The 25,611-nt window shown below is 50.3% G+C and overlaps 2 protein-coding genes across 2 annotated transcripts in view; one reads left to right on the forward strand and one right to left on the reverse strand.

The window, feature by feature from the left end:
• The first annotated feature begins 433 nt into the window (after positions 1–433).
• Positions 434–2,172, forward strand: LOC132472203 (RING finger protein 222). The gene has a single exon (XM_060071703.1). The coding sequence runs from the start codon at positions 652–654 to the stop codon at positions 1,321–1,323; it is 672 nt and encodes a 223-aa protein (XP_059927686.1). The 5' UTR covers positions 434–651; the 3' UTR covers positions 1,324–2,172.
• Positions 2,173–7,410: 5,238 nt separating this feature from the next.
• arhgap44a (Rho GTPase activating protein 44a) overlaps positions 7,411–25,611 on the reverse strand; it is a 34,205-nt gene continuing 16,004 nt past the window's right edge. The window contains 20 exon segments of the mRNA XM_060071961.1: positions 7,411–7,801; positions 10,434–10,817; positions 11,704–11,849; positions 13,731–13,792; positions 13,794–14,289; positions 15,624–15,845; positions 16,282–16,299; positions 17,840–18,023; positions 19,462–19,553; positions 19,690–19,803; positions 20,580–20,660; positions 20,862–20,943; positions 21,604–21,715; positions 22,911–23,038; positions 23,732–23,813; positions 23,904–23,972; positions 24,072–24,186; positions 24,373–24,449; positions 24,826–24,937; positions 25,317–25,393. Coding sequence (XP_059927944.1) covers positions 7,641–7,801; positions 10,434–10,817; positions 11,704–11,849; positions 13,731–13,792; positions 13,794–14,289; positions 15,624–15,845; positions 16,282–16,299; positions 17,840–18,023; positions 19,462–19,553; positions 19,690–19,803; positions 20,580–20,660; positions 20,862–20,943; positions 21,604–21,715; positions 22,911–23,038; positions 23,732–23,813; positions 23,904–23,972; positions 24,072–24,186; positions 24,373–24,449; positions 24,826–24,937; positions 25,317–25,393 — 2,814 coding nt within the window. The 3' untranslated portion in view covers positions 7,411–7,640.

Below are 25,611 nucleotides of genomic sequence, written 5' to 3' on the forward strand. Positions count from 1 at the left end.
CGACTATAGAAATTGCGTGAGTAGAATTGGCTCTATCAAGCCCGAGTCAGTGCTCTACATTGTGCTTATCGTGCCCATCACCACAAGGTGGCATTTGACCGACTGGTTTAATGCAATCTCTCGTTATGCCAAAACAATGTTAAATGCATGTTCTTGACAATGTCGTAAACAATTAAGATATTTTCTTAACCTGATTTTATTCAGCTGTGTTAATAAAGTCATTTACATCCCCCATTCACATTTGAATTCATATTTATATAGGCTTATATATTAAACATGTTGTCTAAATATCATATAATAGGCTAAGGTATTGCTTAAATAGTGTAGGCATGCGTTGCATGTATGTATGTTTGTATGTTGCCGATCGCTTAGTAAACTTGAAACTATGCAACCTGAAATGTGAACCTGCTTGACCGCTTCTGCCACAGATCCAATCAGCCGAGTCGTTGCATCGCAGGTGACAGTCGCTGATTTACAAGGGAGCCTCGAAACCAGACTGGTCAGTGGTCACACTCCGAAGTGACAAGTTCCTTCTTAGCGAACAAAAAGAAGAAGTGAATGAGGATCCACGGATAATCTTGAGGGGTTACTCTGACTTCTCGTCTCCCTGTCAATTAGGCCTATATACTTACACATCTGCTGGTGGATTAAATGGCATTTTACAAGCACGAAGGTCTGGAGGAGCCCACGGAACCAGAATGCCCGGTGTGTTACGAGAGCCTGTCGGGCAGCGAGAGGACCCTGAGCTGTGGACATGTCTTCTGCCACGACTGTCTGGTGCGGACGCTGGTCAGCATCACCCGAGACGGAGTGATCAGAGACACTATCATCTGCCCTGTGTGCCGACACCTCACGTTCATAAAGAAACAAACAGACGCCGTGGTGTCAATGCTCAACGAAGAGAAAGAAGAGACCAAGCAGGGGGAGCAGACGCTGAAGGTCCCTATTCCCGCGCCCGCGGGCGCGGAGTACTTTGCGCATTACCCGGGGGCTCTGTTGCAGTCTGCCGCGAGAACTGTCCCTCTGGGCTTCGACTGGAGGCGCTGTTTCCGGCGGATGGGGGCTTTGCGGCGACAGATACTGGTGTTCCCCAACCTGGACCATAACGCGTCTCAGATCTTCATCATCAGCGAGCAGGGTCGCCCCATGGCCGAGGAGGACGCGCTGCGGGAGGTCTCCACAGTGGTGGTGGTGCAACAACCGCCTGTCCGGCCCAGGCGCATTAAGATCTGCACCACGGGACGTTGGTTGCTCTTCTTGCTATCCATCTTCACTTTACTTGCACTGGTGGCTGCCACTTTACCTTGGATATTATTAGCTTAACTATGTAGGCCTACTAACTATCCAATCTGAACTGTGTAAACTTGCTTGACCACTTAGCTGCCGCAGATCCAACCAGCCGAGTCCTTGCATCCTAGCTTGCTAGCCTCGAAACTAGACCGGTCACACTCAAAATTGAGAAGTTCCTTCTCAGCGAACAGAAGGAAGTAGTGAATAACGATCGACGGAGAATCTTAAGGGGTTACTCTGACTGCTCGTCTCCCTGTATAGACTTACACATCTGCTGGTGGATTAGATGGCATTTTACAAGCACGAAAGTGGAGGAGCCAACGGAACCAGAATTCCCGGTGTGTTACGAGTGCATGTCCGGCAGCGAGAGGACCCTGAGCTGTGGACATGTCTCTTACCACGACTGTCTGGTGCGCACGCTGGTCAGCATCACCGGAGACGGAGTGATCACAGTCAGAGTCAGAGACACCATCATCTGTCCTTTGTGCCGACACCTCACGTTTATAAAGAAACAAGCAGACGCCGTGGAGGCGATACTGCTCAACGCCAAGAAAGAAGAGACCAAGCAGGGGGAGCAGACGCTGAAGGTCCCCATCCCCGCTCCCCCGGGCGCCTTTACGCATTACCCGGGGGCTCTGTTGCAGTCCGCCGCGGACGTCCGGCCCAGGCGCACTTCTTGCCGTCCGTATTCAATATAGCCTACTTGCACTGGAGGCTGCCCCTTTGCATTGGATTTTTTTTGGCTTAACCGTGTGTGATTGGTTTTACTGTAGGCCTACAGCTGCAATGTGTTTTATGGAGACCTGACAATAGTGCTAAGCATTAAGATACCCGATGAGTTGGAATGCATAATAAATGACCATTGTAATCTCAATAATCAAATATGAATTCCAGATTTATGACCTTATGAAGAGAACTGTGTGCCCCCCACCAGTAGCACTCGTTTACTAAACAGGCCTAGCTTGTTCGTTTTGCATTAGTGTGGAAGGTGGAAATGGAAGGAATGGGGAAGAGGCAGAGTGTGTGCGGTTGAACATTTGTGTTACCAGGCAACTGTGTAGAATGACGCAAAACCTATGAAGGGTTGAACTCTATTCTTATAAGTTTTCCTCAAGAGGCACTGTGTTATCAAAACACCAGTTCCGGTCACACTTATTTTTACCTGTCTGGATTTAGCAGATATTTTTATTCAGAGCGACCCCCGTTTTATCAAAGCACCCCACTCCAATGTGCTAAGCTGCAATAAAGGGTTTTGATTGGCAGCAACATTAATGCTACAAGCCATTAAGCCACCAGACATCGCGAGAGGTCAAGCGGCGACGTAAACGCCCCAGACTCCAAAGAGGCAATTACTCTGCGTATCTTCTGTGGCCTTTTTAATCCGACCTCTTTAACATTCGGTTGGGCCGTTTACGTTTTGGAGTAATTCAGATACTTCTTTACTTCTCGGCTTCTTTGTCAGCCATTGGTATTCCTTCTCTTGAAGCGAACAATAATTGATGGGGCACAGCACAGGCCGCCTGGGAAAGACGTGCAGGTAAAGATGAGCTGATCTGTGTAACGAGATCCACCGTGGTATTGGGTAACTACTGATGGGCCTTAAGAGAGGGCTCGGGTCTCACGAAAACACCAGGCAATGTGCCTGCCCTGAATGGACACACACCGATCCCTGACCGCCTCGTGGTTTGTGACCGTTGTTCATGTTAATTTATGATCACAGTTTGCAGCACTTACCAAAGTTCTGAATGGACAAATTAAACGTATGTTGCAACAGGAGAGTAATTGCTTGTATGCAGCCAGCTCTGTCACTGATACCAGGTGACATGCATGCACACACACCTAGGTAGGTACTAAGGTACACTCCTGGTTTCTGTCGCTGACAGCACACTGCCCTTCCTGTTGATCCAGTCGTGCAGGTTGAGGGAGCTCAACCTCTTCGCCCAGATGGTCATGTCATGAACTCTGATTTAATCCATTGGTCTGATTTATCTTATGCCAGTGAGAAAGTACTTTAAAACTCACAAAAGTAGTTTTGTGTGAAAGAAAGGATGGGCCTAATCATGCTGTCTCCACCTCAGGTGAAGAATGTGTTGTTATTAAGTCCAGAAACAAAAGCATGTATACCTTCTTATTGTTTGGGCTGGGACTTACTCAAGGCGTTCTGTCTTAGTCATTTTCATCTTTTTGTACGTGATATGAAACCTGGTCATCATATAAAAACTACTCCTACAGTCTACCCTGTTTTTGTTGTCATCAGGCAAGGCAAGGCAAGGCAACTTTATTTATATAGCACTTTTCATATTAAGGCAGACTCAAAGTGCTTCACATATAAACATTGTCATACAATAAAATAAAATAATAGATAAGTAAAAGAAAACATATGCAAAGAAATGAGTAAAATAGAAAGTTCAAAAGGGCATTTTAGTATTAAAATAGAAAATAAAGGCAAAGTTAGAGAAGCTTTTTAGAAAGTGCAATGTATTTAAGATTTAGCAGAAAGCTAAAGCAAACATAACAGTCTTCAGTCTTGTTTTAAAGGTGCTCAGAGTTGGTGCAAGTCTTAAATCCCCATTAAATATAAATGCCGTTTTTTTCTGTATTTATACACAGGACAAATAAAACCACACAGACCATAGGGTTATCAAAATGTATAGTTTAATATATATTTATTTTTGACATTCTGATATGGATTGCAGTCGGCGTCGCAGTACACACGGAGTTCCACTTGATATGCAAAGCAGGGGGGGGGGGGTTGACAAGCGACAGATTTCATTTGTACACTAGTTGTGCAAGCAGTTCATATGAGGTCAACATCTCTCCACTTATTTATTGTATTGCTCAATGAACCCTTTAGTCTTACTAGTATTATTATTATTATTATTATTAGTCGTATTATCATTATAATCCACGTTTATTACTAGTCCATTAATGGTCTCTTTCTCCATTTCATTCATGAACCCCCTCTAATTGCTTCCATGAGACAGTAATTTACACACCAATCATGTGAAATACTATCTAGATACATGCATGACAGCCATATATTTGTTCTATCTTCCATAAGAAATATGCCCCCGAACCCTCATTCGATTTTTTCCAATCAACGCTGGCTTGGATGAGTATTGGGAATAATCAGAGTTCAAAAGATGAGGGTTTTAAACTGGATGTAAAATGAGTCTCTAAATCATCGAGTCTTTGGCGCAAAATATGCTTGAATAATGATGTACATGTTACTTGACTCAAAGTAGATGAAATTGCTTGACTATGAGGCTAAATATGTCTTTCTGTACAACTGTGCGATGAACACACCTATTCACTGATATTTGAGCATTGTTATAGTTGTTTGACTCGACAGAATGACTTTTATCGTTGATAGAATTGTTTCCTGGCGGGGAAACAGAGGATAAACATGTGGTTCCTTATAATTGTGCAATAAACACACCAAAGATGAGTGCATGCGTTTATGTGTGTGCACATGTGTGGAGTGTGGGTTTACGATGAAAAATGCACTACAGAAATACTGCCCTGTATGGTAAATATGTGCCATCCGGCTGCTTCATGAGCTAAACACAAGCACTCATCCACACTACGAGCACTTAACCAATGACCTATCACAAAGTATCAGGTGTCCAATCAGTTATGGACATTTTGACTGAGTCACATTCAATCAGCACGAGAGAGCAAGAGAGAGAGAATTCCCAGCCTCCTTATAAATACGGTTAAGTTTGGATCCAGTAAATTAAAATACAACCTCTTATATGTCCATATAGCTCCAAAATAATTATAATAATAATAATAATAAAACAACCACTGCTAGGGCACTTGCAATTGTTGTAATTGTATCACCACAACTATCAATATGGTAATCAATATCACCATAATCTTCATAAGCCTAGTCCATAGCGAACACACTTTTATCATGGATCACTTAGTAGTAAAAACACAAACTAAAAATCCTGTATGGCCGAAGCGAACCAACACACACACATCAAATCAGGAAATTGCTTTAAAATAGAAATAATTGCACTTCAATCGACACGATTATTGTCCTCAGACGTTTCATATTAAATTACAAAAGCGACAATGCAGCATGTGTTCTTTTAGGGATTTGAATGGACACACTTTCAAGCCTACAGCAAGAGCCCTGGCATGTTGGTTTACCTCCATTTTGGAGAGTGAACCGGGAGATTTGAACATGACGGGTACATATAGGCGTAGAGAGAGGCGAAAGCTTCAAGGACCAATCACTGAGCATCCATCCAACTTACCCAACTTCCATGTTGATCGGACAGGTTAAAAACATACACTATTCATCGATACACTCGTTCGGGAATGCCGTGAACGCATTCATGAATGTCCATGAATTTAAAATGTCGATGGAATTTAGAATTTAAAAACTTTTTTCTTTCTTTTTTTTTACATCGCAACCCCCCCCCCCCCCCACCCAACACACAAACACGCCTTTCTTATTCTTCCACACGCAATTGAGAGGTCATTCCAAGCTGAGGAGAAAGAGGGACGAAGAGCGCATTGAAGTTGAAGCTGCAGCACTAGTGTGTCTGCTGCAGCCGTGCGTTACCTTGTTCTATTTCCCAAACATGTGCGATTTACAGTACACCTGTCAATAGTGTGCAGGGACAAAAAATACCAGTTCTTTTTTTTTCTACACATGATAAATATAAGCACACATATATTAATATCGTGTATATTCAAGATTTGCCTTTAACATATAATTTTTCCTCTCAGGCTTATATACATCGAATTTATGTACAGTGTTTTTAATTTTCTTTACGTATTTACACTAGGAGTCAAAGCACGTATAAACAAAGGTAAAAGAGAGAGAGAGAGAGAGAGAATTATACGAACCCAAAGGCAGTGTGTCAGGGTCGGGAACCACAAGCACGTCATCCATTCCTTATCACCCGCCCAAAAATATCAAATACCAGCCAATCGGTGGTCAATAATCCCCCCTATCAGGCTGGCTTTCTAACTTCTACAGTCCAAAAAATACATCTCTGCCATTCTGAGAGGTTTTCTGCTCCACAGGAGAATGTTTTCAATTAGGTCAAAAGTCACGGAAATTCCTCATGCAAAACATCATATCAGTGCCTCAGTTATAAAGATGCATGTCTATAAACCTGTTTATTATTATTATATCTATTGATTTATTTTTACAATGCGACATTCCTGTCCTGTGCTGTTGAAAGTGTATGTGCAGTTTGTGTTAATAATCCTATATCGAAATAAATAATAAAGTGACACCTACATCTAACGTAACATAATTCACTGGACTGCTTCGGAGCTCTGCAGAAACACGAGGATCCCGCTGCAGGAGGTGGCAGGAGGAGGAGGAGGAGAGGGGAGCGTATGCAACAAGAACAGCGGGACTCATTATGGGATGTCGCTTGAATTGAAGCCCACGGCTGCAGCGGCTCCCCTGACGTTCGCTCAACACTGTGATACCCTGTATTGTGGAAAATACTGCACATGGATTTCTCGGTCAAGTCTCCCATGCGCTGTCTACCCGTGCACACATCTCTCTCCTGCCTCACTCCCTCACCCAGTCAGCCCCTCACCCTCCCACACGATCCTGAGCACTGGCTACCTGTCCGACCGGGCTCTGAGCTTTTCCCTCTGAGCGTTGGTTGTACAGACGGCGAAAAAGTTCATTTGGCAATTCGATTGCGATTTTACAGTAAGGCAAAAACAAATGTAAAACAAAAAACACATTAACATAAAAATACAAAGCACTGTTCGGAAAAACGTCTGAACAAAACGTAGCAAAAACAAATGAAATTGTCAAACGATTCAGCAAATTAACTTGGCATATTTTCCAGTCTTTTTTTCCCCTCTAAAAAAGGCAGCTGATCTCCACTATGGCATTTTGGTGTGTTTTTGAAGTCACGTTAACGAACTAGCGAGCATTGTAGGAGATGAGTTCTCTATGCAGCCTGCAGCGTATGAGGGTGTGTGTGGAGTGTGTGTATGTAAGTGTGTGTGTGTGTGTGTGGGGGGGGGGGGGGGTCCTGGGGTTGGTTGGGGGTTCGGTTGGGCCCCCGGCCGGGCCGAAGGGGGGCATCCCTTCAGGCTTGGCGAAGAAAGGTGTCTTCAGATTACTGAATGTGTGTGTGTGTGTGTGTGTGTGTGTGTGTGTGTGTGTGTGTGTGTGTGTGTGTGTGTGTGTGTGTGTGTGTGTGTGTGTGTGTGTGTGTGTGAATCTGCGCGGGTGTATCTTTGCGTTTGTGTGTGTTTGTGTGTGTGGTGTGTGTGGACGAATGAGCTGCAAACGCGATGGCGGTAAGACAACTGAGGCCCTTTTTTAGGGGGGGGGGGGGGGGTCAAAAGGTCAAAGGTCATAGGGTGGTGCTCTGGGGCTCCTCCTCCGCGACAGCGTCTCCCTCCGGAGAGTCTGCCATGTAGTATCCCATGTATCTCCTGCAGGGGGCGCCGCTGAACTCGTCGATGAGGCTGTCCAGATTGACATTGATGGGAGGGATTTCATAATTGAAGATATCTGATGGTGAGCATGGCGGACGAGGTGGAGGTGGAGGGGGGGGGGGGGGGTGAGCAGAATGGCGGTGATGGGTTATGAGCGAGGAGAGGAGGAGCAGGAGGAGCAGGAGGAGGAGGAGGAGAGAAGGTCGATGATAATGGCGATGTGGTGTCAAAAAACGGAAAAAAGAGCAGAAATTAAATTTAGTATTTTTTTAAACTTGAACTCATGGTGGAAAATGCTGTTTGGGCGTGTTTTTAAAAAAAGTCTGTAAGTCTGTAACATTATACATATTTGATCTTAGGAATGTGGTGTGTTCTTGATTAAATCAAACTCCATGTCATTCTGGAGTTGTTTCTGTTATGTTTTACGAGTGTTGCAAAGATGATCATTTTCTTAACTCATTCACTTTTGTGGTTAAATGCAATCACGACTCAACATGAAAGCACAATCACACACTACTGTACACACACTGATACAAAAAAAAACGGCCAAATAAACCAACACAGAGGCAACAAGATGTGTGCGTGTGTCCGTGTGTGCCTGCGTGTATTCGCGCGTGTGTGGATCTCTGTGAAAGACGGCACCCAAAGGCAACACCAAGGTGGGACGTTACAATGGAGGTCGTATGAGGACCAGGCTCATTCTGTGACTCTTTTACGTGGTGAACGTTACTGCAGTCGGATCGGCAAACCCAAGCAGAGACCAGCATGGCTACACCTGGGATGGGATGGAGCGTTGTGGCGGAGCGGAGGGGGGGGGGGGGGGGGGGGGGGGTCGAAGGTGGAGCAGCGAGGAGGGGAGGGGGGGGGGGGGGGGGGGTCGAAGGTGGAGCAGCGAGGAGGGGAGGGGGGGGGGGGGGGGGTTGTACGAAGCAGATGGACCTGGCGGGTGGAGGACTAAAGACAGATTACCTGTAGCCCCCCTGCCCAACCACACCTGTAGTTATCAAAGAGGGGGGGGCGAGGGTGGGGGCATAGATCTGTCCGGTTGAGGGCCGCGGCGATGCAGAGATAAAGAATAGAAGGGGAGGTGGAGTTCCCCCTGGTTAGCGATGGCATCGCAGTGTGGTGCACTCTGGGAGATCCTTGAGCCGTGCATTGAAACATATCGGGTTGGAATATATTCAAAAAGAAACCACACACCCCCCCCGAGGTGAACCACCGAGCCCAGCCCCTCTGGCCGTACCCGGGGGGGGGGGGGGGGGGGTGGAGGCTGCTGCAGGCGGCAGGAGACCCAGAGGCAGCCACAGCTGGAGGAGAGGCAGTGAGATGGGAGCGCGCGCACGGCGGGAGCTGTATGGGGAGGGGGGGGGGGGGGGGGTCGGGTGGGTAGGTTTGGTGGGGGGGGGGGGGGGGTTGGACTGGCTTACCCTAAACGTCCCCCTCACACTTAGCCCCCACACTGAATCCCTGGCCTCACACGGCTGCAAAAGGTACACAGTAGTAGCAACAAGAGGGGGGGACAAGAGAATGATAAATATAACAAGAGACCGGCGGTGGGTTTATCACGTCACAGAACACCTCATCGTCAAGAAGAGCGCCGTGGAACAGGCACGACGCCGCGGCGTCTGTCCGGGCCTAGGCCGGTCGCTCCACGTGTGTGGAGGGAGAGAGAGGGAGAGGGAAAGAGAGAGAGAGGGAGAGGGAGAGGGAGGGAGGGAGAGAGAGAGGGAGAGAGAGAAGGGAGAGGGAGGGAGAGAGAGAGGGAGAGAAAGGGAAAGAGAGAGAGAAGGAGAGGGAGGGAGGGAGAGAGAGGGAGGGAGAGAGAGAGGGCGAGAAGGAGAGGGAAAGGGAGAGGGAAAGAGAGAGAGAAGAAGAAGGAGGGAGGGAGAGAGAGAGAGGGAGAGAGAGAGAGGGAAAGAGAGAGAGGGAGAGGGAGGGAGGGAGGGAGGGAGGGAGAGAGAGGGAAAGAGAGAGAGAGAAGGAGGGAGGGAGGGAGAGTGAGAGAGGGAGAGAGAGAGAGGGAGAGGGAGAGAGACAGGGAGGGAGAGAGAGAGAGCGAGAGCGAGAGAAGGAGAGAGAGACAGATGGACAGACAACGATAAAAAGAGGGCGGGAGAGAGAGAGCAAGAGAGAGAGAGAGAGAGAAAGAGAGAGAGAGGTGCTGTAAGCCTTGACCTCTACCTCGGGCAAGCGAGGGGTCTGGGTCACACAGATAAACAGAGAGCACATGATGAGTCTAAATGGTGTCACTCCGAACAAGCAGGGGCGCCGCTATGCTTCTCCGATGTTTCCCCGCCTTCCCTCGGAAACATCAGCACATAACACAAGCAATGGGACACCCGGTAAAGGGCTCTCTCGGGCTAGGCGCTTCGTTATGCGTTATACATTCGGTGGTTCTCAGGCAACTAAAAGGCAAGACATTCGTTTTGAGAGCAGTCAGTGAAGGAAGAGCTTTTTCATGTTTCCGTTGCCCCCTCCAGATATATCTATCTATGTGTTGTTAGTACATCTACGTCCGTCTACAGCAGCACAGGGAGAAGGTTCTCGGGCGGCGCTCTACACCAGCCCGGCGTCTCCGTTGGGCAGCGCCACCGCCAGTCTGAGGGCGGGCCGCGGGAGGGGGGGCGACGGGGGGGTCCCCGGGGCGGGGGGGGGCTGCTGCTGGTGGTGGTGGTGGGGGTGGTGGGGGTGGTGGTGGGGGTGGTTACCTGTGGACATGCTCTCCCCGGGGGACAGCCCCTCCAGGAGCTCGGGGTCGTGCGGGGGGGCGCTGGGCGGCTGGGGCGGGGGCAGGCTGGGCCGCTGCCGGGGCTTGCTGTGGCCCGGACGGGACTTGGTGAGGGTGCCGGCCAGGGAGGGCGGCGACGGCAGCGAGTAGGGCCCGCTGCCGGGCGGCGGCGGCGGCTGGCCCCCCCCCGGCGAGGCCCCCAGCGCCATCAGGGGCCCCGGGGGGCAGGCCGGTCCGTAGGGGGAGGGGGTGCTGGGCGGGGTGGGGGACAGGCTGACGGGCGAGGGCTGCCCCCCCGCCGACTGGTCCGACACCCCCCCGCCGTACGGGACCTTGGGCGGCACCGGCGCCAGCTTCTTGGAGCCTGCGAGGGAGAGATGGTCAGAATGCAGCGGTGCGTCCTGCGGCTGGCCGGCCTCAACAGAGAGGCTCCTCACTCTGCAGCCGGCCGCAGACCCAGCTCGCTATTAGAGTCAGGGTCGACATGCTTCATACTTTAATTTAAAAAAAATAGCTGGCCGTGACCAAACTATTTCTTCGCGGCCAAACGTTGTGATTCTTCAGCCTATTTTCTGATCATTTTGTGTCTACGGGCCCAACGCACTGTAGAGAACGATCGTCTCTCTGTGCAAAGCTAGGTTTGACACAGATTATATTCTATCATTATGGAAAGGATCCCTACAGAGGATAAAATATTTATTCTTGACCATTCTTGAACTAACAAACTGACCATATTGAGCGAAAGGTCAAGAATAAATATTTTATCCTCTGTAGGGATCCTTTCCATAATGATAGAATATAATCTGAGCCTATTGGTTTAAAAAACAAGCACTTTTAAGGACTCGCATTGACGGGGCGAAATCGCCCCAAAAATGACATTGCAGGCAGATAACGACTGCACGGTCAATACGGGAGAACTAGACAAATATTGGCCACATTAGTCCCTTACAACCCAAAAATATGCTGGAAAATAGGCTCCAGGGCGAAATATCACAACATTTTCCTTTTCTGCCCGTGTGGTCACCCCCGCCTTGAAATTCTGACCAATCACACACAAGGTGGGCGTTGCCGATATCAGCGGGGATTTCGGAGAGTAACTGAAAAGAATGAGTTATATAGTGTAAAAATAATGAGTTATAAAGTGTAAAAAAATGAAACCCAGCCCATTATTTCTACTCAAGAAACATGCTGCCTACTTTAGCCCCGCCCCCCCATTTAAAGATCCAATAGTGGCGGGTGGGGGCACTGACCTTTACGGAGGGTGTGTGGACTGGGTTCAGTGGAGTGGGGGGACTGGCTGCCCAGCGGGGGGCAGCTGCTGAGCGGGACGGTGGGGCCGACCACCTGGATGCCCTTGTGTCCGATGACGGGGGACAGCTCTTTGCTCTTCAGGGTGCTGTGGTGAAGCAGAGGACACAGGTGAGTCTGTGTGTGTGTGTGTGTGTGTGTGTGTGTGTGTGTGTGTGTGTGTGTGTGTGTGTGTGTGTGTGTGTGTGTGTGTGTGTGTGTGTGTGTGTGTGTGTGTGTGTGTGTGTGTGTAAAAGACGAGAGGGTCCCAAGCATCATCATCATCATCATCATCATCATACTGGTCATTAAAGGTCCCATGGCATGCCACCAGGTGTGGATTGATTAGCCGCTACAAGCCGTTTTGGAAATCTGCCAAAACAGATTTTGGCAGTGCCACGCCCACAAAATCTGGAGATTTTGTGGGCGTGTCCACCTAGATGTGTGCTGGATAGATCAGTCTAACAGCCTACCCAGTGGACTGTAGCAAACGTTGCTCATCTATCCGTCACACATCTAGGTGGACACGCCCACCTGTGATGTCATAAGGGGCAGATTTCCAAAACGGCGTGGGGGCACGCCATGGGACCTTTAACATCCTCATCTGAACCGATACTTTGTGTGTTTCAAAAAAGTGTAGTTTTCTTCTTTTTAAAAATGTAACTATTAAAATCATGGGGAAACAACAACGAGGAAGGCTCCTGACCTTCCTCATTGGCGTTTGATAAAAGCATTGCTGTGGTATCTGATGTATAAATAACTCAAGTTACGGCAGTACACATGAACTCAGAACACTCGGAGCACCTGTCTGTGAGAGCCGTGCCCAGCTACATGGTGTGATAGCTCTGGGACAGCACAAGGCAAACTGGAGGAAAATCACAAGCTTTCTATGTCAGGATTTGTTTATCGTGCACGCACACACACGCCCACACGCACACACACACAAACCAAACAAGCACACACACACACACCCCTCCCCACACACACTCACCAAAACCCACCCACACACAACCGCCAAACCCACCACCAAACACACACACACACACACACACAGCTCTCAACCTCTGAATAAGCTTGCTTACACCTACTAAAAAAAACAGCAACTAACAAAACACATGGACGTTGTGTTCATGCAGCAAATGCCCCTCGCTTCTAATCCATAACGATTTGAAACGGAACACGTTATTCGAGCACCTACACACACACGCTGTGACCAAGACCCTGCAGCACTGCCAACCGCGAGGTGGGTGGCAGAGCGAGCATATGCAGCAGACAGTCACACCCCGACACAGGCCGCCGCAGTGGGGAAGAGGAGGAGAGGAGAGCCCATCCAGTGAATGGAAGAGGGGAGGCGGGCTTTCTAGCACTATTAATGCTGGTGTTTACTGGTTCAGGCTGGATCCTGTGTGTGTGTATGTGAGACAATGCAGACCGATGAGTCAACAATACGTCTGAACTTCTTTCAGACCCGAAATGACGGAGAGAGGCAGGTCCGACGCAGGGAATAAAAGGGGTCCACTTGGGCGGTTTGGGAGTCGTGTGCGCCAATAATGCAAGATATTCTTTCATTCAGAAAATTCATAGCAATGAGATGACACTACGGCTCCACTGCCTCACAGGGGTTTCCCCCCCTCAGTAAAGGGCAGACACAGCGTAGTGTGCGTTCCCACCCTACGTGGATCACAAGCCAGCAACTCTGTGCAAACCAGTACCTTCCTTGAGAGGAGAAACCTTGCGAACTGAGAGTTACACAATCATACGATGGACGAGGAGGAGGAGGAGGAGGAGGAGGAGGAGGAGGAGGAAGAGGACGAAGAGGAGGAAGGGGAGGAGAAGGAGGAGGAGGAAAAAACAGAAAAGCATGGAGGACACATCAGCCAGCGATCCAGATACACGCAGCCTGTCCGTGCGTCCCGTTTGCTCTGCCCGCTAACGAACATAAGCGGGGGGGGGGGGGGGGGGGGGATGGGGGGAGGTGTGTTGCAGTTACCTAGTCAGCCTGGAGGGGGGGCCTCTCTCCCGGGCGCACGGACAGGCGGCCCACGGCGGGGGGGGGGGGAGCGGACGAGGGGAGGCTGGGGGGGTTCCCGGGGGACATGTCGTGGCGGGCCAGCCCCACGGAGGGGGGCAGCGCCAGGGGGGCCTTCATGTAGAGCGGGGAGGCGCCGGCCGTGTCGTGGGCAGCGTCGGCCGGCCCCCCCCCCGGCCCCGCCGCCGCCCCCCCGCCGCCGTGCTTGCTGGGGAAGTGCAGGCAGCTGGGCTTGGGGTTGGAGTTGATGTCCAGCGAGGAAGACGAAGAGGAGGAGGAGGAGGAGGGGGGCGGCGGGGCCGGGGGGGGGAAGCCGGCCCAGCGCAGTGGCGGGGGCGGGGAGCTGGGCGGCTGGGACTCGGGCCCCGGCGCCACGGGGCGGACGCAGGGCGGGGGCTTGGGGTAGAAGTGGTGCTGGGCCGAGGAGGAGGGGTAGGGGGGGGGCGGGCGCTCTTCCCCGGCCCCCGGGGGAGGGTAGGGGTGGGAGGGGTCCGGCCGTAGGGGCGACACGTCGTCGGGGCTGCAGAGTGTAGAGGATACAGAGAGCACACAACACAGCTCTGGTGACTGGGGGGCACAGCCAATGGCAGCCAGAGGGGGAGGCGGCCGATTGGTTTGAATGAGGTCAGTTAGCTTCTCAGGTGGGGTTTTTTATGCTAGTTGGGTCCGGGTCGGTTGGAAGCAAATCAAGTGAAAAGAACAACAACATAAAATGGTCTTGTTTACTGGCAAGGGAAGCAGCTAGCAGCTAGCACCTAGCGTAGCGCACAGTCCGAACTGTGGGAAAAACAATGACGAAGGTCCAACAAAGGCATAAGGAGAGATCAGAGCAAAGCAAAGCAAAGCAAGGCACAGCGAAGCGAAAATAAACCATTCCTCCCAAAAAAAGGACAAGCAAAAAAAAGAGGCCACGGAAGAGAACTGAAAAGTAGTCCCTCTGCGATCACCTTGTGTCTGTGTCACACACTGCAGAGAACTGCACACACACAGATCCCTGTCCCCAGCAGGAAAGCTGATACACAGCAGCAGAGTCAGTCAGTTCAGGGCAGCATGAGACAGACACAAACCCTTCCGCTGGCAGAAAGAGCCACAGAGGTGGAACCTCAAAAACAAACCAAACCCAGCCAAAAAAAACAAAACAGCTTCGTCATCATTGGTGTGCAATGCTGGCCCGAGCCAAGCCACCGGGACGGGACTATTCATGGGTTCATGGCATTCATGGGGTCACACACACACACACACGCACGCGCACGCACACGCACGCAAACACACACATCCACACAGTGTGTAAAGTGTGTAAAACGGAGCAAAAGGAAAACAAACGACAGCCAAAGCTGCGGAAGCCAAGCCACATCGACGCATCGTTTCGTGTGAATAAATAGGAACAGACATGACATGCTCGCCAGAACTTGACGCGACGAAGGTGGCGAGGGGAAGCATACGGAGCGTTTTGAACCCTTCAGGCGCGTTCACGGCTAACAGTATCACAGCATGTCAATGACGTTGAAACAAACACCCTCCGAATACTCCGTAGGGCTGGACACAAAGCAGAATGACACGTCCTGCAGGAGCGCGTATGGAAGACAGAAGCGGGGAGGGGGCGACAAACAGACTCGAGAACAATGTCAAAACGTCGTGTAAAATATGAATTGTTTTCACCCCCACCGAAGGGTCAAAGGTCGACGGTTTATGGCAACGACGACGACGACGAGGATGACGATGATGATCATGATGAAGAAGAGGCCACTCACACATGAGGCAGCAGTGAGGGGGAGGAGAGACGATGGAGGGGGGGGGGGGGGGGGGGGGGGCAGAGCGGGGGCCGGGGTAGGGGGTCTCACGCAGGTGACTTACCCAAGCCGAGGGTCTCCCATGGGCGGTGGGGGGGGCGGGGGTGGGGGGGGCGTGGCCGAGGGTGAGGTGCTGAGCTCGCCGGGCTGCTCCAGGATCAGGGAGTCGGCGGGGGGGCCCAACCCCCCCCCCTGCAGGCCGGGGGGGGTGGAGGAGGTCTTGCGCACCAGCGTGGACGAACCCTTGCGGGACACCCAGGAGGTGTCCATCACACGCACGCCCATACTGGAGGATGGACGCACACACACACACACACACACACACACACACACACACACACACACACACACACGTGCACAATCACACACACAGGCACGTACAAAAACACACACACACACACACACACACACACACACACAGGCACATACACAAACACACACACACACACACACACACACACCCACAGGCAAGCAAGTGCATACACACACACAGGCGCGCACACACACATACACACGCACATACACACACACGCACACACACACATACACACACACGCACACACACACACACACACACACACACACACACACACACACACACACACTTGGCTGAGTGACACTTCGAATAGAGAGGCATTAGGCGTCTCAGGCAACATGACCTAACATGACCAAAAGGATAGAGAGGAGACAACAGGGAGAGGATATACACTGAGGTACGGTACCTTTGTATCTTCCTAATGCTGCGTCGTTAGGAAGAGGGGCAAGAGGCACACAGGAAGAGGGTCAGGAGGAAATCATACACAAACAAAACACCATCACATGACAACTAAAAACCCCGGAAATAATAAAAAGAGTGCAACTTTCTCTATTTTTTGATTGCGAGCGTGAGCGTGTGATTGTGTTTGCGTGTGCGTATGTGTGAGTGTATCTGTTTGTACGCATGTGTGAGTGTGTGCATATGTGTGTCTGTTTGTAAGTGTGGGTATGTGTGCCCGTCTGTTTGGATGTGCGGGTGTGTGTGTGTGTGTGTGTTTGTGTGCGTGTGTGTGTATGTGTGTATGTATGTGTTTACGCGTGTGTATGTGTGTCCATGTGTCTGTGTCTGTGTTAGTGTGTGTGTGTGTGAGAGGCGACAAGGAGAAAAGGGGGGGTGATTCCGAGGTGAGAAACATGTCAGACCAAATGAGCCTCCTCTAATATGAGCCAATTGCAGCCATGTTTGTCTTATGAAGTCTGGAGAAATGCACACAGAAAACAGAGAGGAGGACAAAAAAAAGGGGAAAACAGAGAGAAAGAGAGCCACTTTCTCAACAACAATAGACTGGTCACACACACACGCACATACATACATAAAAAACAGATAGATGACAGCTACAACAGAAATCCTGACTAAATGGTCGATATGGCTCGTCGAACCATATACACAGCTGTAGACTTCAATGTGAATGAGATTCCGGTTCCTAACCGTTGATTCTTGAATGTGTTTGTGTGTTACACTGAGGGCACATGAGCTCTCTCCCTCTTTCTCCCTCCCTCTTCTCAGATTTCCGGAGCCGGTGATTTTCCACCTGCAGAGTGAGTCAGTCCAGGTGACGTGCCAGCCCAAAGTCTGGAGGCGAGGCTGAGAGGATGACGAACGGGAGACGCACAATAAACAAGAAAAGCGAGGACCGCGAGCGCACAAGCTGACGGACAACAGCGCCTCGGTTGCCATGGAAACAATGCAACTTGAGTCTGCGCCGTCTGTCACCCCATTGTCTGTCGATGGGGGAGGTAGCCCGATAGCAGGAGGAGGGGAGGATTTAATTGGACGGTAGAATGACGTTTGATGCATAATTACACTGCGACCCCCCCCCATGTTGAAACCGTCTGTCGATCAGCGAATTCAGTTGAATTAAGAGGACATGTAATTAGTCTCTCGTGAAGATATATATTTTCGTTGAACGAGTGTTAGGAAGATGCAGAGTGGATCTCAAATAGGTCTGATGCGTTGCGATCGAGTTGAGCTGCCTGCGATTTGACGGAGACAGAGCGAGAGAATGCGAAAGAGAGAGAGAGAGAGACAGAGACAACCAGAGACAGAGTGAGAGAATGTGAGAGTGATGCAGAGCGACAGAGACAACCAGAGACAGAGTGAGAGAGAGAGACAGAGAGAGGGAGAGAGAATTTGAAAGAGAGACAAGACAGAGACGGGACAGAGAGAGGACTAGAAAGGGATCGGTGGAAAGACGGCTCCGAGGAGAAAGACAGACGGTCCTCAGTGTTTCCCAAACAGCCTACCCATCCTTCTTGTAGAACTCCAGCATCATGTTGTCCGTGGCGACGCTGAGAGGCCGTCGGCCCAGGTCGTGCTGCTGCCTGCGCTCCGTGTGGTCCATGTCCGGCGAGGGCATGGAGCTGAAGTTGGAGTTGTGGTTGTTGTGGATGGGGCTCCCGTAGCACCCCGTCAGGTTGAACTCAATGTCTGCGGGGAGACAAACACCATGGAAACGTTTACGATACAAGTCGTCACCCACGGCTGGTCACACACCGAAGCACACTAATACTATGTGTTTGGATTCCGTACGTAGGTTCGCTATTGATCGTATACTAGGAGTCATTGAGGGGACATGTTCGGTGTTGTTGTTGAGCAGGGAGGGGTAAGGTATTCCACTCATGTGGTCCATAAGCATGGGCTGGCCTGGCTTTACCCGGTTTGACTCGTCAGCCAGGCGTCTCCATGAGGACAGGTCTACGCGCTTGTGGGTGTGTCCGTCACTAATGACGTGTCCATGAAACATCATCACGCCCATGGTATTTTAGTTGTATATTATAGCCCTTCCTTCAATTGGATTGAGTTGTTTAAGAGACTTGAAATACAAGTGGGTTGTTGCATGGAGACAAAACAGACACAATTATATCTGCGACGGTGAATTCAGCTTGACATTCGATTTTGTCTCAATATCTCAGTGAGAGACGATTCATTTCAGATAAGGCTTGAGGACACAGAGTTTCACACAATGTCCTGGATATTAGGAAAAAAATTACTAATCAGAAAGATTGCCGGCCTTTTCAGCAAGCTATTTTGTTTTACAAGTGAGTATCACCAAACTGAAATCGATGCTGTGCACTTACATCTAAACCTTCATTACCCTTTTGATTTTCTCTTTTATAGTTATAGCAATTGAAAGATAATAACGAGTCAAGGAGCAGAGAAGTCTAGTCATACTCTGTATGGCTATTCACAATTTGACAGACACCTTCCCGCTCCAAACAGCAACCAGGGCTGACGTCAACGCAGCCTGCTTGGAGGCTGGTCTGTGGCCGGCGGCCGTCCTCAGAGGTGGTCCATCTCGGGCGCGACTCGGGCAACAGTCGGCGCATTTATTCCGTCAATGGTAATGCAAATCAACGCGCCAAGTTGTGATTCGGCCGAACCGATGGAAACGATGGGAACGAGCCAAAGGATTACAGGCAGGCTGTGAACTTTAGGGAGAAACCTAGAAACTTTAGGATTGGAACCCAACCCTCTAACTACCACATTATAAAACCAATCTTTTTAAACACAATAAATACGGTGACCTTTGATCGGCACTTGTTTTACTCCTTCCCATCCCTGGAAGAAGGGATCCCTCTTCTGTGTCCCTGCCCACGGTTTCCATCTCTGAATGGGAGTGTTCCCTTGCCCTTTTCGAGATCTGAGTCATAAAATGTGCGTGAGAAGCCCTTTGAGACTGTGGCTGTGTTTAAGGGCAACAACAATACAATGGACTTGACTTGATTCATAGAGAATAACATCATCATTAGTTTCACTCATGCCTCAAAGGACAACAAAAGTCTTACATTTCTGAAACAAAACATTGCGGCATAGCGCACAGTCATTGAACCCCATTTCAAGAGCATCTATCCAGGCCCAGCCTTACCTCCAGGGAAGAACCAGTCGGCGTGCTGGATGATCGGCTCGATGATGCCCACGATCTGCAGCGACACCGTGGTCATCATCTCCGTTATGTTTCTACCGAGAGAGGGAACCGTCACTTGAAACTACATTACCCATGATGCTCTTGTATCCAAAACCCATTTGGCACCCATGTACGTGGGTAGACGACGTCCTTGCGGGTGTAGTCGTGTCAGCGAGCAGCGGCACGTACGCGTCGGCGCGCGTCCACAGCAGGTTGGGCCCCAGTACGATGGCCACGTTGCCCGGGGTCATCTTGTTGGCGTCTTGGTACTCGGTCAGCTTGGATAAGAATTTGATCAGGTATCTAAAAGTGACAAGAAAGGGATTTGAGCTTATGTTTCATATATCATTCGACAGTCAAAAGTCAAAGTCAAAAGTGTTTCATTACCAGATGTTCATTTGTTATACCAGTATATCATAGTCATTATGTTGGTTGAATGCCTCATTACATCTTTGAAATATTGCAATAATACAGAAAAACAATGTATTTTGTCTTTGCCAATTAAATTCAAAAGCACGGTTAATCCAGACTGCATTGATACCCAGCCAACAAAGATAACACACACACACGCACACACCCACACACAAACACACACAAATAGACGAGATAACACAGACAAACACAGACACAATCACGCAGATACACAAAGACACACACACACACACACACACACACACACACACACAAAGACACAGAGCAAAACCTCCATCTGCCCCTCCACCTGCAGCATGTGCAGTCAGCCATGTCTAATTCTGACTTCGGAGAGTAGAGCTCTCTTCGATGTTGACAAAAACGCGACGAGACAATCCGTCCAGACGCTATGCTGAAGGCCCTGAGGTCTGCGTAGGACGGTCTGTACATCCTGGCTCAAGGACCTGAATCTCAGCTCCATCATTCTGAGAACACCACGTCTCACGTTAGGCTCAACACCTCGATCCGTCAGCCGGATCAAGCCCGCTGGTGATATTCATCCGCAGCTACGGCTCTGTATCTAGTAGTTATTATAACTACGTGTCTGTGAGCAGTGTCGGGCTCAGCAGCCAGCAAGCAGAGAGAGAGAGAGAGAGAGTCTCACTGACCGGAAGTTGTTCAAGTTGTCTGTGGGGAGCTTCTCACAGGCGCACAGTAAACCCTGTAGCCTCTTCTCCAAATCCTGAAGACTGAGAGGGAAACACAGAGCCAGACATCTTTAACATCTTTAACACTAATCCAATCCATAATATTGTACGTAAAAACATTCTCTTGGAAATAATAACACAATAATCCAACGTGACGGTCTACTTTCTTTCGACCAACGCTGCACATCATCTCAAGAGCGTTTCTGACATTGAGTCACGGCCCCTCCCCCAGCGCGCACTTACTTTGAAGCCTGGATCCATTCATCGTAGAGCTCGGTGGTCATCAGCGGCTCGGGGAGCTCACGGAGGTATGACTTCAAAGCCCCTGAAGGGGAGCGACAGCAGAACAAGTCTTTAGACACGAGGGCAAACCTCAGGCGGGGCCCCTGGAGGGACTGCGTGCCGTGGCCCCGTGGCCGGTTCACTCTGCTCTGTTCTACTCAGAGTCGCACTAGAGAGCTGCACAGCGACATCGATAGCAGAGGGACTCGCTCGCAGCACGACACGTAGAGGAGAGCTGCTCTGTCGATGTTATGCTTCGCAGTCTGGGGAAACAATAGCCCTGATAACATCGTGAGGTCCAAAAAAACCGAGACACAAACACAACATCGGGATATCTAAATTAAATCTTTGTTTTAATCCTTTTCCCTCTTCATTCAGAACTGGGAGCAGGGGGGGGAAACACCCGCTGGCTTGTTTTAAGCACGGCTCGACCACGGCGCGGTATAGAAGCAACCGGAAGATGAGCAGAGGCGATGTTGTCATGGCGATGCTTTGAACAAGTCATTATGAGAGTGTGGTTGTGTGTGTGTGTGTGTGTGTGTGTGTGTGTGTGTGTATGTGTGTGTGTGTGTGTGAGAGTGAGAGTGAGAGTGAGAGTGAGAGTGTGTGTGTGTGTGTGTGTGTGTGTGTGTGTGTGTGTGTGTGTGTGTGTGTGTGTGTGTGTGTGTGTGTGTGTGTGTGTGTGTGTGTGGGTGCCAGTCACCTGCGATGGCGTGGGGGTCAGCAGAGTACTCCAGCACATCCAGAACCCCACAGTCCAGCGACGCCTTCAGTTTCTTGAGCTTCGAGTTCGACGGCGCCACCCTGAACAAGCCCTACACATGCGTGCATACACACGCACACGCACACACACACGCACACACACACGCACACACACACGCACACACACACACACACACACGCACACACACGTGTATATTGCGCAGATGTGTCCTGTTTGGTACGTGTCTGCCCCGGTATGTTATGCGTATGTTGCGTTACGAGACGTGTATGTTCCACAGTGGTGGGCCGTCAGGGCCAGCAGGGCCTTCTCTGCTGGCCCTGACAACATCTAAACAATATATAGATATTGTTCTTTTCAAAATTACATTAATTTGTGTCTGAACGCATCTTAATTCCATAATTCCAGAAGGAAAACCGTAAGACTGAGCTAAGCTGAATAACGCATCACAGCTCGGTAACATGGACCAGCGGGGCCATATACTAAAAGTATTGCTAGCCTTTCGCTGAAGCTGCCAGCTCCCAGCTCCCATTGGATAATAAATTTGACTGACGTGTGTAATCAGCCAATCAAATGTTGATGTGTAGTAATCGTACGCCCCCAGGGCCCAGCAATATGCCGGCGCTGGCCCCCGGTGATGTCATTAGCGAATTTTGAATCGTTGGCGATGGTGACAGAGTTGATAGTGACCTACTATGGCCACCGCCATAATATATGCAATAAGCATATTAAATGAACCCGTTCACTACTACTCCTGTGGGCTTAATATTCTGGCTAGAATAGCTGTTGTCAAATATGTGCCATAAAGGCCTGCTTGTATGTTTCATTTTTATTAATGAACTGGCGTTGCACGTGTAATATTCTTGCTATAGGCTACTTTATTGAATCCGTTGAAGTTGAAAAAATCATCCGGTGAAAATAACTGTGAACACTTTTGCGTCATGCGTGTGACGTGCGATCTGGTTGCGGAGTGACATGAGAAAAGATCTGATGGTGACGCTGCATTGCTCCATATCTGCGGCAATGCAAAGTGGAGTGCGAGTGCGCTCTCGTTGTTGCTGAAGATCAACTGTCTTGTCGTGGATGTTATGCAGTAGCGCATATTGCGGCTGTGTTGGCTGTATCGGCACCTCATTTTGTGTGCATGAGTGTTTGGGGGTTGGCCGTTGGTGGAGTTCGTTACTGAAGGCGCTGACCTAAACCCCACGGTACGCTACTGTTGTTACATGGTACGTTGTGTGTGCTATACGTAGGCTATGTGTACATATTAAACATATGGGGGCTCACACCTCCTCCTGCATGCCACACTCCAGCAGCATGGTGACGCAGGCCTCGATAGGGAACGCGATCTCCCTGCCGCTGATGTTCAGATGGTCCTCCAGGGACTTCCCGAAGGACGGCTTCTCCACCCACGCCTCTGCACCACAACAAAGGGGGCGCTAGCATCACACTCTGCGCCACAACACAGGGGCTGCTAGCATCACACTCTGCTCCACGCACAGGGGCTGCTAGCATCACACTCTGCTCCACGCACAGGGGCTGCTCGCATCACACTCTGCACCACACCACAGGGGCTGCTAGCTTCACACTCTGCAGCACAGGGGCAGCTAGCATCACACTGCACCAGTACACAGAGGCTGCTAGCATCACACTGCACCACACCACAGGGGCAGCTAGCGTCGCACCCTGCACCGCACCACAGGGGCTGCAGTGCTAGCATCACACTCTGCGCCACAACACAGGGGATGCTAGCATCCAACTGTGCAGCACACCATAGTGGATGCTAGCATCACACTCTGCACCTGTACGCAGGGGCTGCTAGCATCACACTGCACCAATATAAAAGGGGTGCTAGCATCACACACTCACCACAACATAGAGGCTGCCAGCATTATAATCCGCACCACAGCACACACACTCTGTGGTGCAACACATACCCACATAGCCCACATGTTCACTACACAGACACACCTGGATGCATGTGCGCAAAAGCATTCACTCACAAACGCGATGAATATCCGAATCACCATGCATGACAAATGGAACGCATACACTCACAGAGACGAACACTAGAAACACTGTAGGCTTTGTGCCAGTGTGTATGACTCACCTTGCTGTGCTTTAATCTGGGGCAGAACACTGTTGAGGATCTCTAACGACTTCCTGTGGTACTCGGCCTGGATTTCTATCAACTGGAAGCAGAAAGGAGAAATAGACATGTGACCATATTTGTAGCATCATTCAGAACTCACTCTGGAGGTGATTCGAAGGTCAAGACTCACCGTCTGAAAGTAATTTGCATAGTCCATTTCTTTGGCCACAAAACTGAACATGTCTGCTGACAACTGGTCCTGAGAGAGGGAATTAAAAGAAAAGAACAGATTCAGCCGGGGCGTACAGGACGAGGCGACGATCAGACACGGCTGGGATCGCTCCGATGGGTCACGCACCCTGCAGATCTCCATCCGGTTGGCCGCCTCCTCCATCTCCTCCCGGAGGGACTCGGCCTTGGCGCCGGGCTGCAGAGTGCTGGGGTGGCTGGAGGACTTGGACGACTGGTGGAATCTACGGACACGGGGGCATTCAGAACCAACAGCTCACACGACATGTAGTGAACCACCCCCTCCTCCTCCCCACCACCACCCACCCTGACATCATCCACCCCCAATACGTCTCGAACGGCCCCAAAGTGACATGTGACCTCCTGCGGGAAGGACCGAGGAGAAGGCCCGAGGTGTCACCTCCCTTCACCTTGTCCGGGAGGAGTCCATGTCCAAGACCAGCTTCGCTAAGTGCTTCCTCTGTTTCTGGATGTTGGGGATGTCCACCTGCATGATGGAAGACACACTGGATTGTGGAAAAACGCAAACCCGTTTTTTTTGTGTGGAAAATATCAGGGCGGTTGTTTATTTTTCAACACAATACCGGCCTGGGTGATTAAAACATCGTAACAGTCTCTCCTCGCTTCACTAAGATCTCTGTAACCAATATACTGTAATTTACCTAAATTATCGACCAATTAAATACAGATTCACTAAAATGACCAGTAAAAGAGTTTCATTGAAGCCAGGAGCGACAATGGTTTAACCTCCCAGACAGCGGTGCATTAATACCATGGACTAATGTCGGAAGCGCTACAGAATCGGTGTATTTGCCACCACAGAGTCAAGCTCACGGCAGCAGCTCGGTTCGTCTCGGCCTCACCTCGGCCAGCACGAAGAGGGGCTCCACCACGTCCCTCTCTATCTGGACCTCGAACTGGAGCAGCTCCTGGGCCAGACTCTCCTCCGTCTCCCCGCACAGCGTCAGCATCTTCCTGTCCGTCACCACAAAGTCACAGGGCGTCACGCTCCATGGAAATGCACGCGTCGATGAGGCAATCAATAAGGAAAGGTGGCCTGTGTGTGTGCGTGTGTGTGTGGGGGTGTGTGTGTGTGTGTGTGTGTGTGAGAGTGTGAGAGTGTGTGTCAAGTGCTTGTGTGTAACAGAGAGAGTCAGGAAGAGATAGCGAGGACGAGTGTGTGTGCGCGTGCGTGCGCGCGCGCGTGCGTGCGTGCAAGAGAGGGAAAGTGAGAGAGGGAAAGTGAGAGAGAGAGAGAGAGAGAGAGAGAGAGAGAGAGAGAGAGAGAGAGAGAGAATATGTGTAGGGCATTTCTACATATAGGCATAAAAGCGTCGTAGCTTCTCCCACTTACCCCAGGAGGGAGTCGTCCCCCAGTACGGCGGCTCCTTCCACCAGACACTGAGCCAGCATGGTGAGGGGCAGCTTCTTCTAAACACACAAAACACACCCTATTACGTTACCCTATTATTGTGTCTGTGTGCGTGTGTGTGTGTGTGTTGGTGTGTTGTATGTGTGTGTTGCATGTGTGTTTGTGTGTTTGCGTGTGTGGCTGTGTGTAGTGTGTGTGTGTGTGTGTATGTGTGTGTGACTGTCTGACTCTGTGTCTGTGTGTGTGTGTACGTGCGTGTGTGTGTGTGTGTGGCTGT

The sequence above is a fragment of the Gadus macrocephalus genome, chromosome 2 (genome assembly GCF_031168955.1).
Source record: "Gadus macrocephalus chromosome 2, ASM3116895v1".
In the NCBI taxonomy this organism is placed as follows: domain Eukaryota; kingdom Metazoa; phylum Chordata; class Actinopteri; order Gadiformes; family Gadidae; genus Gadus; species Gadus macrocephalus.

Coding starts and splice junctions, on each gene's coding strand:
- LOC132472203 (XM_060071703.1), top strand. CDS start 652: ATGGCATTTTACAAGCACGAAGGTCTGGAGGAGCCCACGGAACCAGAA.